Source organism: Heterodontus francisci, chromosome 41 (genome assembly GCF_036365525.1).
Source record: "Heterodontus francisci isolate sHetFra1 chromosome 41, sHetFra1.hap1, whole genome shotgun sequence".
In the NCBI taxonomy this organism is placed as follows: domain Eukaryota; kingdom Metazoa; phylum Chordata; class Chondrichthyes; order Heterodontiformes; family Heterodontidae; genus Heterodontus; species Heterodontus francisci.
Genome location: NC_090411.1, coordinates 26,570,476 through 26,584,400, shown reverse-complemented (window position 1 = coordinate 26,584,400; position 13,925 = coordinate 26,570,476). Strand labels below are relative to the sequence as shown.

At 42.6% G+C, this 13,925-nt stretch overlaps 1 protein-coding gene across 3 annotated transcripts in view; it reads left to right on the top strand.

Moving 5' to 3' along the window:
- The window catches only part of LOC137353382 (cytohesin-2-like), a 79,675-nt gene extending 67,198 nt beyond the window's left edge, over nt 1-12,477 (top strand). For all 3 annotated transcript variants that reach the window (XM_068019591.1, XM_068019592.1, XM_068019593.1), the window contains 6 exons: nt 386-534; nt 1,217-1,328; nt 6,015-6,091; nt 6,535-6,606; nt 9,475-9,629; nt 10,388-12,477. In XM_068019591.1, coding sequence (XP_067875692.1) covers nt 386-534; nt 1,217-1,328; nt 6,015-6,091; nt 6,535-6,606; nt 9,475-9,629; nt 10,388-10,466 — 644 coding nt within the window. In that variant the 3' untranslated portion in view covers nt 10,467-12,477. The remainder of the gene's footprint in view (nt 1-385; nt 535-1,216; nt 1,329-6,014; nt 6,092-6,534; nt 6,607-9,474; nt 9,630-10,387) is intronic.
- Nucleotides 12,478-13,925: the final 1,448 nt, after the last annotated feature.

Sequence of the window (13,925 nt, the reverse complement as noted above, 5' to 3'; positions counted from 1 at the left end):
CTGAGCCACAGCTGATGCTATTTCTTATCAATACTTCTTTTAAGCCTCTTCTTTCTCCCATATTTGCTGTTGCCACCACTCAAACCCCTCTGCCTAAGGGATAAGCGTAGGTATTGAAGATTGACTTCAATAGCTTTCTGATTGCCCAGCAGCTTGATCAGAGGATGTCACGCAGTCAGGTTAATTCTTGAGATGCAATAATTCTATCTTACATCATCATGTAAACAATGAGTGCAAGGTGTCTGGCTTGCCCTCGGATTTATAACAAGCTCCTGGTAGGAAGCCAACAGGAGTTATCATTGATTTTACTTATCTTCATGAAATTGCTTTACCAGATTGTGCAATTGTAAATGTGTCTCAAGGGCTCAAATACTTTTCATTGCAGACACCTGCTATGTGTTGTCCTTTGCAATCATTATGTTGAACACAAGTTTACACAATCCAAATGTTAAGGAGAAACCAGCACTGGAGCGGTTTATAGCAATGAATCGTGGGATTAATAATGGAGGAGACCTTCCACATGAACTACTCAGGGTAGGTAACAACGCATTGCTTTCAAGTGCCTAGCAGTTTGGGTTCACTGGAAAATAACCTGAAAATAACAAGCGCTTGAAAGGGTTGGGGCAACACAGGAACAGGCAGAGGCCATTCAGCCCCGTGAGCTTGTTCTGCCATTTAATTAGATCATGGCTGATCCGTATCTTAGCTGCATCTACCCGTCTTGCATTCATATTCTTTAATACCCTTACCGAACAAAAATTAATTTCAGTTTTGATATTTTCAATTGACGCCCAGCCCCGACAACCTTTGGAGGAAGACAGTTTCATATTTCCATTCCCATTTGTGTGAAGAAGTGCTTCCTGACATCAGCCCTGCCTCTAATTTTTAGGTTATGCCCCTTTGTTCTGGACTCCTTTCACCAGAGGAAATAGTTTCTCTCTAACTACCCTATCAAATCCTCAATTAGATCACCCCTTAATCTTCTCTACTTGAGGGAATACAAGCCTAGTCTATGCAACTTGTCCTCATTATTTAATCCTCTTAGCCCCGGTGTCATTCTGGTGAATCTACATCACACTCTTCCAAGGCCAATAGATCCTTCCTGAGGAATGCAGAGGGGGGCAGCTAGGGTTTTAGAGTCAGTTGGATGGAATTTCAAACTGAACCTTCACATTATAATCATTTAAAAGATTCCCCTTTCGATTCTTTGGAACAGAATTTGTACGACAGCATTCGGAATGAGCCATTTAAAATCCCCGAGGACGACGGGAATGACCTAACGCATACATTTTTCAATCCAGAGAGGGAAGGATGGCTTTCGAAACTGGGTAAGTGGGCTTTGACTGCAGTCGTGGGGCGACACTGTCCAAATGAAATGGACCAAACACAACCACAGACTACAGTAGCCCATAGCGCATTTACAAGACTATTTGCTCGGAGCACAAGGAATCTAAACTGCTGTCTTGTAAAGAGCAGTCACGTGGACAAAAATACAATTATTAGAAACTAGTCTATTTAGAGAAAAAAAAATCTCATTTTACAATTTGTAGGGTATTATTAAATGGCATTGCCCCTATAATTTGTAAGGATGATCATTTATAATATCCTATAATTCGTCATGTGATACCCAAGGCGGGAGGAGTGCTCTGTTAGTTCAGTCCTACTTCTCCACGGTCACAACATATAATTAAATATTCCCACTTACCGAAACAGTCAATCATATACTCTATCTTTCCCCAGAACAAAGCACACCAACCAGGTTTCTTTAATAAACAACAAAATTAGCAGTTTATCATAAACCAAATTTTAACCAATAATGCAGTAAAACAAAATACAAATTGAAACATTAAAGGCCCTTATATATCCATGCCCTCACACACACATACATATACAACTTGTTAACTGGGGGGAAAAAAAGGATTTTTTGTTTACAGCTGATACAAAGAAATAGAAGGAATAAAAAAAAATACTTAGGCTGAAAAGAAGATCTGGAAAGATGTCCGTTGTTTTGGTTTGCCATCCCAAATGCAAATAGGCGGCTGTCACTAGGATCTTCCCAGAACAGTTTCTTCCAGGCGATGTTTGGGTAGGCTTTCCAAGAGATGCAGCTACAGAAGCTCCAAATTAGGTCTCACAGCAGGAATGCAGCAACACATTCCATGCAAGATTTATTCAAAGAGGCAGGATTTCTTTTCAAGAAGAAGAGATGAGCTATCTACTCCTGGCAGGTCGATAAGCAAACTGGCTTTTTTAACAGTGCAAACCAAAGCTAAAACTTTTTCCAGAATCAAGCCTCCTGACAACCATAAATCTTGGCTTGTCACTTCTTTGTAAACATCTCTCCAAGTTAAAAACAACTCCCGCTGGGTTATTTGAGAACAGGTGCCCTTCCAGTACCTGCAGTTCAAACTCAGTCCAAACCTTCTATAACTTCTTTTTTTTTAAAACCTCAAAGTTCAGCCATTTCTTCAAAATTCCAGATGAATCAGCGTCCATAATTCAAATATAAGTCCTTAACACATATTTTACAAAAGAAATAGAAGCAATCTTGTAACAGTCGGGATAATGTCATTTAATTATACCCAATAATTTGTAGAGAAATTGTTTTATAATACACTCTAATTTATAGGAATAATGTCACAGAATCACAGAATAATACAGTGCAGAAGAGGCCCTTCGGCCCATCGAATCTGCACTGATGCATTAAAACACCTGACCTGTCTACCTAATCCCATTTGCCAGCACTTGGCCCATAGCCTTGCATGCTATGACGTGCCAAGTGCTCATCCAGGTACTTTTTAAAGGATGTGAGGCAACCCGCCTCTACCACCCGCCCAGGCAGGGCATTCCAGACTGTCACCCCCCTCTGGAAAGAAAGGTTCTTCCTCAAATCCCCTTTAAACCTCCCACCCCTCACCTTAAACTTGTGACCCCTCGTAACTGACCCTTCAACTAAGGGGAACAGCTGCTCCCTATCCACTCTGTCCATGCCCGTCATAATCTTGTACACCTTGATCAGGTCACCCTTCAGTTTTCTCTGCTCCAGTGAAAACAACCCAAGCCTATCCAACCTCTCTTCATAGCTTAAATGTTCCATCCCAGGCAACATCCTGGTGAATTGCCTCTGCACCCCCTCCAGTGCAATCACATCCTTCCTATAATGTGGTGACCAGAATTGCACATAGTACTCCAGCTGTGGCCTTACTAAAGTTTTTATTTATTTAGAGATACAGCACTGAAACAGGCCCTTCGGCCCACCGAGTCTGTGCCGACCAACAACCACCCATTTATACTTACCCTACAGTAATCCCATATTCCCTACCACCTACCTACACTAGGGGCAATTTACAATGGCCAATTTACCTATCACCTGCAAGTCTTTGGCTGTGGGAGGAAACCGGAGCACCCGACGAAAACCCACACGTTCACAGGGAGAACTTACAAACTCCGCACAGGCAGTACCCAGAATTGAACCCGGGGTCCCTGGAGCTGTGAGGCGGCAGTGCTAACCACTGCGCCACTGTGCCGCCTTAAGTTCTGTACAACTCCAACATGACCTCCCTGCTTTTGTAATCTATGCCTCGATTGATAAAGGCAAGTGTCCCATATGCCTTTTTCACCACCCTATTAACCTGCCCTTCTGCCTTCAGAGATCTATGGACAAACACGCCAAGGTCCCTTTGTTCCTCGGAACTACCCAGTCTCAGGCCATTCATTTAATACTTCCGTGTCACATTGCTCCTTCCAAAGTGTATCACCTCACACTTTTCAGCGTTAAATTCCATCTGCCACTTTTCTGCCCATTTGACCATCCTGTCTATATCTTCCTGTAACCTAATACACTCCACCTCACTGTTAACCACTCAGCCAATCTTTGTGTCATCCGCGAACTTACTGATCCTACCCCCCACATAGTCATCTATGTCGCTTATATAAATGACAAACAATAGGGGACCCAGCACAGATCCCTGTGGTACGCCACTGGACACTGGCTTCCAGTCACTAAAACAGCCGTCTGTCATTTTATAATACCCTAGAATTTGTGGGGATGTTTTATATAACCCAAAATTTGTAGGGATAATGTAATTTTATATCCCTTACAATTTGTAGGGATAACATTAATGTACAATACCCTATCATTTGTGGGAATAATGTACAGGATCCAGTTTTCCTGAAAGTGGATGCTTGACCCTTGTAAGATTCTGAACCTTGTCAAAGATACAAATGGCTCAGAGTTGTCCTTGGATTATCCATTAATGAGATACAGGTCAACAGTAGAGAAATCCACTTGTGTTCCTTCCCTGTGTTGCTGTTAATGATGATGGTGTAGCAGCAGATATCAGCTTCAGAAAGGTGTCAATCCACACACTCACACTGGACCCTGCTTATTGTGCTTGCAATCAGCAGGAAGTCAGGAATCGAAAGCATGGGTCAGTGACAGTTGTGCACAAACCACATGTTCCTGACTCTTTCCTCTGTCGTGAAAAATGGGACATTTTCTTAGACTGTCACACATAAGGGGGATAAAAAAAACACAGCCAGCTTCCCCACTCTCCTAACCCTTTGCGGAGGTTGTAGCATTACACTGGATAAAGGATGGTACATCTCCGTCAAAGTGCCCAGCCGCAGTTTGACAGAACAACAGCGGGCAGAGTTATTACTGAAGTTGCCAATCCTCCAGTGTTGGCCTGGAGTCTCCAGGACGTGAAGATTGATCTCCAGGTCACTGCTGTGCGCTATACCCAAGAGACAAATCACAGGGGCACTAAAAACATTGTGTTAGGATGGACGTGTTGGGCATCCTAGTGGCAGGAGTGTAGGGGCAGGGCAGTGGGAGACAGGTGGTCATATAATGAAACCTCCAGGAATAGGTCCAACAAGAGTTGGCATTACTGAATTGGCTTCTAAACCAATATAAAAGCAGTTCTGATGAAGGATCACTGACCTGAAACGTTAACTCTGCTTCTCTCTCCACAATGCTGCCAGACCTGCTGAGTATTTCCAGCGTTTCTTGTTTTTATATGGCTTCTAAACCAATTTGATTAGAATAAATCACCAAAGTTTTTCAAACAAATACACTTCTTCATGCGTGTCCCTGAGCAAAATTAATGGTATGTGAGATCGGTCAGCTTTGGCTAATGCTAACTAGTTTGCAGTATTTTATGGTGTTCCTTTTCTGCATTTATGGGCAGGGACTCCTTGTCCAGCAACCCCTCCCCCCACTTTCTCTTTGTCTATGATCCGTCAAGGTGCCTACTCTTGCTCAGTGTCCAGTGACCCCTGCTGTTACCGGTGATGTTTCCTTTGGCTGAGCAGCCTTGTATAAAGGATGGTCACTTGGGTGAGGCCACAGAACCTCAGCTGAACCGCCTTCAGAACAGGCAAGAAAATACTCTGAGGCGAATCAAGTCCCTTTTATCACATGGTGAACTTGCCAAGGTTCCCATGCGATATGAGCACTGGAACTTATGTAGCACCTTGTCACATGACTCCCAAAGCACTCAAATTAGAATAAATTATTATGGTAATTCTTGAGGTAAAGGTGGCAGCCATTTTCACACTGAGACATCAATGGACCAGGAACCAATGTAGCTCAAGGAGAACATGGATGTTGGGTGAACGGGATTTGGGGCGAGTTAGAATAAGGACAGCAGAGTTTTGTATGGGCTGATGTTTAGGAAGAGTGAGGAATGGTGGGGGGGGTGCAGGCCAGGAGAGGGCTGGAATAGTTGAGCCTGGAGGTAACCAGAGCATGGACGAGGGTTTCAGCAGCAGATGGGGTGAGATATGGGCAGAGAGTTACCATACCTGTCATACAGGGTGTGAAACATATTTTCACGTAGATAGCGATGTGCCACGGTGCTGGAGGGGAAGCATCAACGAGTCAGGTCTCATCCACTGGCTTTGTCCTCCTGCCTATATTCCTATTCCAGCCAAAGAGAGAGTAAAATCAGCTGCGTGGTTAGACGTCAAGGTGTCACCCCCATGTAACACATCTGCCACTATCTTTACAGGAGGTCGGGTGAAGACATGGAAGCGTCGTTGGTTCATTTTGACAGACAACTGCCTGTATTACTTTGAGTATACAACAGTAAGTTGTTTCCCATTCTTGTGAAGTGAGATATGAAAGGAAAATGTGGGCATGCGATAATTTTTTCCACCTCCCCTCATGGCCCCCTCCCCCCCACCCCCACCACCGTGAGGAGAATTCTCCCATTCTTTCCCTGCCCCCTGGTACCTTAGAGGTGGGCCAGAGGGGTAAAGCCAGACACCCTATTTTCTGCCATACATGCCCATCTCAAGGGCAGTTCGGGATGCGCAACAAATGCTGGCCCTGCCAGCGATGCTCACATCCCTTAAATTAATTTAAAAAAAACATACCCAGTGGTCAGCGGCAACACGCATTGGCAGAGACCCAAGGACCTGACCTCACCTCAAGCGGTTTGGGACTACCAAACAAATACTGTTCTTAAGCAAAATATAAAAGGTCCAAAAACAGATACTTACAAAAAAGACACTATATTGTTTCCACAGGATAAAGAACCCCGAGGTATTATTCCATTGGAAAATTTGTGTGTGAGAGAAGCAGAAGATTCCAGAAAATTGGTATGCGGTAAAACAAGTTTCTAAACGTTAAAAAAAAAATTGAGGTGTTAAATGATATTGTAAGCTAGCTAGACTGAAGTCTTTTTTTATAGATCTGGGAGAAAGCTAAAGGCAGTACCAAACTTTCCTGATTTAGTGGGGCAAGGATCAGCTAACTTTTGCAACTTACTTACCATGTGTGACATAGCTGTGCTCATTCTCACTTTGCCCCATTTATAGTGCGGAGAGGATGCCCACTAGGGTTGCCAACTCGCCAGGATTGTCCTGGAGTCTTCAGGAATTAAAGATAAATTTCTTGGTGCTGTCAGCACCCTAGAAGAAATATCATTAAAAAATAGTGTGTTTTCTATCATCATCCTTGAGCAATATTAATTGTAAAAATTATTGGACATGGGAAAAGGACGTTTGACCGAGTGGAGCAGATGGAGGAGTCAAGTCATACGATGAAACCCCCACTCCAGAGTTGGCAACCCAACTCTTAGCCTAGCAGCAACTTCTGATGCAATATTTTGCGCATGTACAGTGGCTTAAATGCCGCATTATTCATGGAATATCCATTCAGACTATCTTGAGCTTGGGTTGTGGGAAGGCTGAGCTCTCAGCTTATTTGGTAGGCCCCACAGCAAGTCCTGATGATGGTAGTCATTTAGATTAGCTGGTTGCGGTCAGGAAACATGTTCCTGGGGTGATGCTCCCTGCCTCTCGGGACAAATGTGCAGACTCACGTATATAACAGTGTTGCCCCTGAAGGGTGGAAGAAAATGCCCAGGGTGTGTTTCCCTGTGAGTGCGTTACTCCCTCTGTTATATTTGTTTTTAATACAAAAAAAAGTGTGTTTATTTAGCACCTCATGTATCTGATTTCAACAGCCGGGAGTCCCTCACATTATCGCTGGCCAATTTCTAGACCGTAACTAGAATCATAGAATAGTTACAGGACATAAGGAGGTCATTCAGCCCTACAAGCCTGTGCAGGCTCTCTGCAAGAGCAATTTAGCTGGTTCCACTCCCACGGCCTTTCCCCGTAGCAGATCATTTCCCCTTCAGGTGCCTACCCAACTCCCTTTTGAAAGCCACGATTGAATCTGCCCCCATTGCACTCTCAGGCAATGCATTCCAGATCGTAACCGCTCGCTGTGTAAAAAAAGGTTTTTCCTCATGTTGCCTTTGTTTTTTTTGCCAATCACCTTAAGTTGGTGTCCTCTGGTTCTTGATCCTTCGCCAATGGAAACACTTTCTATCTACTCATGATTTTGAACATCTCTATCAAATCTCCTCTCCTAAGGAGAACAGCCCCAGCTTCTCCAATCTATCCACATAACTCAAGTCCCTCATCCCTGGAACTGTTCTCGTAAATCTTTTGCGCACCCTCTCTAATGCCTTCACATCCTTCCTAAACTAACCCAAATTCTTTCCTTCCTCTCTTCCTTTCCTTCTTTTCCCTTCATTCTCTTCCCAACTGTTCAGGTGTTGCTAGGTGGCAGAATCAATTGAGTTCAGACTGTTGAGCTGGAATTTTAGTCATTCAAAGGCAGTCGACTTTCAGCCAGGCTGTTCGATGGAGCAGCGTGTAGAAGCATCTTAAAGAAAAGGACATTTCTGGCGCTGTTGGAAATTGTAACCTCATTAAATCTTGCCTTCTTCTGGGCATCTTAGGGAATTGTCAGAGTATGCAAGGAGAAAAAGATTTATAATGGTGCCAGGGTCATGTTGACTGGATTAAGCATAACAAATACAGACTTTACCAGGGAGTCTTTACAACATAAATTAATGCACAACAGGAAATGACCGGTTATCAGATTATCAGCTCAGCAAGAAGGAATTAATTCTCACTCACTATACAAGGGCAACCTCATTCAACTTCTGTAGCAGGAGCTCAAAAACATCGAACTACTTACCAGCAAATATTAGCTGCTCCCACATAGACGATGTTAAAACTGTCTCTCTGTCCCAGCACCAGAATCGTAGATTCATTAAAAAAAAAAATGCATAGGCAATTCTACTAGGGTTCCAACTCTGGTTTGAACATGTTCCTTTTTTTTATTCGTTTCATGGGATGTGGGCTTCGCTAGCAAGGCCAGCATTTGTTGCCCATCCCTAATTGCCCTCGAGAAGGTGGTGGTGAGTCGCCTTCTTGAACCGCTGCACTGCAGTTCTTGGAAGTTTCATCACATGAGCTGCCCATCTCCAACCCCACTCCCAATCAACCGCCCTTTTTTCCATCTCCAGTAATTTTACAGCCAGTCTATTTCTCTCAAGTGGCCATCCAATTTCTTTTTTAAATCATTGATCATGTCCGCTTCCACCACCATCGTGGGCAGCGAGTTCCAGGTCATGACCACTCGCTGCATAAAAAAGCTCTTCCTCACATTCCCCCTGCATCTTTTGCCCAAAACCTTCAATCTCCCCTAGTCCTTGTAGAATCACAACTAAACGATCACTGTTGTAAAGGTGTGTGCCACAGACAAATCTGTTTGACACATTATAGATGTACTAATGGATCCTGCGGCCTTGCTCACAGTTAGTCCAATAAAATGGCGTGTATTTTAGCCTTGGTTATAACAATGGGACAAAATGCAGCCAGGTCTGGATGACCGATGCCACAGTGTCACCAGTGGTGGGAGAACTTAACAGCAGGTGTTACTGTTACACTTTAAGAATTAACTCTCAGCGAGAGGCTTGACAATAGGAAATAGATGTGACGAGAATGTTATATTTGTGAAAAAGACCTGCATTTATATAGTGCTTTTCACGACGACTGGACGTCTCGAAGCGCTTTACAGCCAATGAAGTACTTTTAAGTGTAGTCACTGTTGTAATGTAGAGAGATAACAGGCTGAATGTAGACCAACTTACTTTTATATTTCAGAATTGCTTCGATTTGTACAGTCCCAACAGCAAAGGCCATACAATTAAAGCTTGCAAAACAGACACAGACGGAAGGGTGGTTGAAGGTAACCACCGGTTTTACCGGATATCTGCCCCTTCGAGGGAAGAGAGGGACGAATGGATCAAATCAATAAGGTAAAACTGATCCATTCATTAAAAGAAAAACATGGGTTTCAATAGCAGGGTGAAGTGAACTAAGCTGCTTAAGAATTTTTCCATAAAGTTTGTCAGAATGCAGGAGGCACTTTTGGACATCAAATGTTTAAATCTTTTCTGGTTATAAGTTTAAAAATAAGCAAATGCATCCAGTGAGGGCCAGATATTGAACATATCATTTATGGAACAGAAGACTAAATAAAATTATGAAGTTTCAAACAAATAATAGCTCAAAAGTGAAATACTTGCAGACGCTGAAAATCTGAAATAAAAACAGAAAATACTAGAAAAACTCAGCAGGTCTGGCAGCATCCGTGCGGAGAGAAAAAGGGTAAGGTTGCATTCAGGTTGATGACCAGAACTGGAAAAAGTTAGAAATCTAACAGGTTTAAAGGGAGTACAGAGGCAGGAAAAGCGGAGAGAGCAAAGAACAAAAGGAAGCTGTGTGGGCGGGTGGAAGGCAAAAGGGATGATAGCACAAGGAAAAAGGAGATGGTAAAGGGACAAGAAAAGAAACAAGAGATGGATCTAGAGAAGGTGAAAATGGTAAAAACAGAAACATTACCAACATTGTAAATCCTTCAGGTAAACATTTGATATTGTAAACTGTGGACTCCAGGTTACGTTATAGAAGTATTTTGAGTGTTATAGCATTAAGTGGTAGCAGTTATTGTCCCTTTGCTCTTGAAAAGCAGATTTACTGCAAAAGCATAATTTGTGTTTTTATTGCATTTCAGGGCCAGTATCACTCGGGATCCTTTCTATGACATGCTAGCAGCAAGAAAGAAAAAGTTAACTGTCAACAAGTCAAATTAAAAGGTTCTACTTTGTTCCTTACCTCTCAAATGGTGGGGTAAATAAGACAGTGAAATAGTCACCAGTATTATATGCACTACTACTGTCAGTGACTGCACATATCTTTGGACCATTCCAATGGTTTGTGACTGCACTTGTCCCTGAACTTTCCTCCCATTCCAGTTATCAGGGTGCATAGGTTACTGAATCATTTGTTTATTCCGAATTGTAATTTGCACATACTTCCATGCCCTTTCTCTCCAATCCAGATATTGGGATTGCATGCATCAATGAATCATGTCTCCATTAAAGCTATCAAGACATGACAATAGCCACTGATACTGCACTCTATTATTTAAAATCCAGTACATGATCCTATTACTTATTATCTTTGGGGTCCACTAACATTTATTGAGTTTTTTCCTAGACACCCTATGCTTAAGCATCTTGGGTCGGGTTACATTGTCTGGGATAACAGTTGAGTTCTTTGCCTCACATTCAACCAATCCTTTATAGATGATCAGTGTGTTATTGAACCCCTTAGTGTCCAGTTAAACATATAGGGCCTTGGTGAGACCACATTGGAGTACTGTGTACAGTTTTGGTTTCTTTACCTAAGGAAGGATATACTTGCCTTAGAGGGAATGCAATGAAGGTTCACTAGACTGATTCCTGGGATGAGGGGTTTGACCTATGAGGAGATTGAGTGGACTAGGCCTATCTTGCCTAGAGTTTAGAAGAATGAGGGGTGATCTCATCGAACCATAAAATTCTTAAGGTAATTTTTGAGTGGTTTTAAATAAATACATATTATATATATATATATCTCAGAGGAGAACTTCAACTGAGTCCAATCCTGATGTCATTCAATATCAACACAAGCACTCTTTCAATGCAGGAGTCACAAGGCAGTAATTGCTAGTGTGAGCCCTATCTGATAGGTCCCTACCCTAGCCATGACAAATTACAGACCTATCACCACTTTGGATGAGATTGATCAGCTTAGCAAAGGCAGTAAATTGTCTTGATCATCTGTTACACCTTACTCTTTCTGCAGGGAGTCTCAGCTGTGGCTTAGTGGGTAGTACTCTTGAAGGTTGTGGCTTTAAGCCCCACTCCCGACACTCGAGCCCAGAATCCAGGCTGACGCTCCTGAGCTGAAGGTGAGCTACATTATTGGAGGTGCAGTTTTTCTCTTCTCTTAGGTGGATGTAAAGCTCACAAGGCACTATTTGAAGAGCAGGGGAGTTCTCCTCAGGTGTCCTGTCCAATATTTATCCTTCAATTGTCATTAAAAACAGATTTTCTTATTGTTTAGCTCAATGCTGTTTGTGCAACTTTGTTGTAAATAAATTGGCCACGATTTGGGGTTAATTACAGCAGTGATTGCCAAAGTATTTTAGTGGTTCTGAAGCACTTTGGGATGCCTCAAGATCGAGAAGGATGCTTTATAAATGAAAGTCTCATCCCGTACAGCACAATTATTAACCTGATTACAGGTTGGCAGTGCTCGAACATCTCGAAGACAATTTTGCCGCCATAGTTCCTACTTTAGCTGGACTGCAGCACTATCATAAAGTCAATGATGCTTCATAAGGAGAATGATGCTTCATAAGGAGCTGTGCTTCCACAGTGCACCCTTAGTTCATCTTCACACAGCAGGTGATGAACAGCTGAAGTGGGGACTGCCAGGAGTGCAGTTTGAGCCCATTTCATAACAGCAGAAAACTGAAATCCAACAATACAAGTAAATTTTGGGCAACATTAAGTTACATTTAACCTGAGTGGGCTTCAATGAAATCAGATCATCTCCAACTATAGCCTTTTCTGTGACGCAAGGGAACAGATTCTACAGTTTGACAGAAAAAGTAATTTGATTTTCAATGCATTCCTGTTTCGGTAGCTATGTTTCTTATGGTCAAGTTTATATTCCTACCTATCAATAAGTTATGTATTTTTGAATAAAGATGGTTAACAAGCTGGTTTTGTTCGAAATGAACTTCAATTATATTGCTGTAAATATACTAATAAATTTATATTTTGCAAAAAAAAAACCATCATCCTCAACCATTTTGTTCTGTTCTTTCTGATGTGGTGTTTCTATGATTCTCCAACATGTTCTTGCAACCCCCTGGAGCTGGAATTCATGACATCTGTAGGCTGGGACCATTACACTAACCAATAGGAAGACCAGTGAGCAGAACCCTCTTCTCCCAAACTATTTGAATTCCCGAGATCAAGATCAATCATATACCTGAAAGGGAAAGATTTGCAGGGATATGGGGAAAGAACAAAGTAGGAGTGGGACCAATGGCTTTTTCAAAGACCTGGTACAAGCATGTTGGGCCAAATGGCCACCTTCTTTGTTGTACGAATCTATGATTAAGAACTCAGCAAGGACAGCTCTCCTGATACTGGGTAGGTATGTTGTTCAGCATGGTATAGAGTCACATTGGCTGTGCTAAGTTAGTTAACCTTAGCTGGGGTGGTAAGTGCTCCAATCAACTTGTGCATTGGGTGGATTGCTCGATTATCCACTTGCCCCCTCCAAATTGGCACCATTTCCTCACACTAGAAAATGGAGGATTGGAGGAAGGTGCCAACCAGAGTTGCCTGCTAGCCCAATATCCTCATGACTACAAGATTCATAACTGCAGCACAGTTTCATTGATTAGAAAATGGGGAGCTTGGTGGGTGTATAGGGCTATTAGTTGAGCAAGTTCAGCTAGATTGCGTAGATAATTGGATGTTGAGAAGATGGTTGCTGGTACCAGCCCCAAAATCCTTAAACTACCTTCAGCCCCAACCTGTGCCCCTCCCTATAAGGGCCTATCTGAACGCAAGTACTGGAAACCAGTTCAAAGGCAGAAGAACCTGCTGCTGTGTTGTGTCAACAGTGCCCACGTTTACTAGTTTCTGCTTGGATGGTTACTCAGGGTTCTGATAAATGAAGATGGATTTTATCCTTTAGATGGTGGTATCTACTGTGCACCTGATTTAGTATATCTCAGGAACGGGGCTCTGATGTGGCAATCATCCAGAAATGGATATACGTGGTTAGACCTGATCTTGAGATGATCTGAGAATATTAACAAGTGTCTTGTTAAAGCCCTGACTGCTGGACAGTCTCTAAAATTAATAAAATTAGGGGCCCACACTCTAGTTTGAGAGAGGTCCTGACCTTTTGGAGACTATTAAAAACTTGGAGCTGAAATCTCTTCTAATCAGGGTGAGTTTTTTCTATTGTACCTGATAGTTTGTCTATTTCAGTTGACCAGGCTGAGAGCATGATTGGAATAGCTATGGTACTCTCTAATCACTCTCTTCATCCAGAGAGTGGTGAGCCTGTGGAATTCACTACCACAGAAAGCAGTTGAAGACAAAACATTGTATGTTTTCAAAAAGGAGTTAGATGTAGCTCTTCAGTCTAAAGGGATCAAAGGGTATGGGGCGAAAGCCAGAACAGGCTACTAAGTTGGA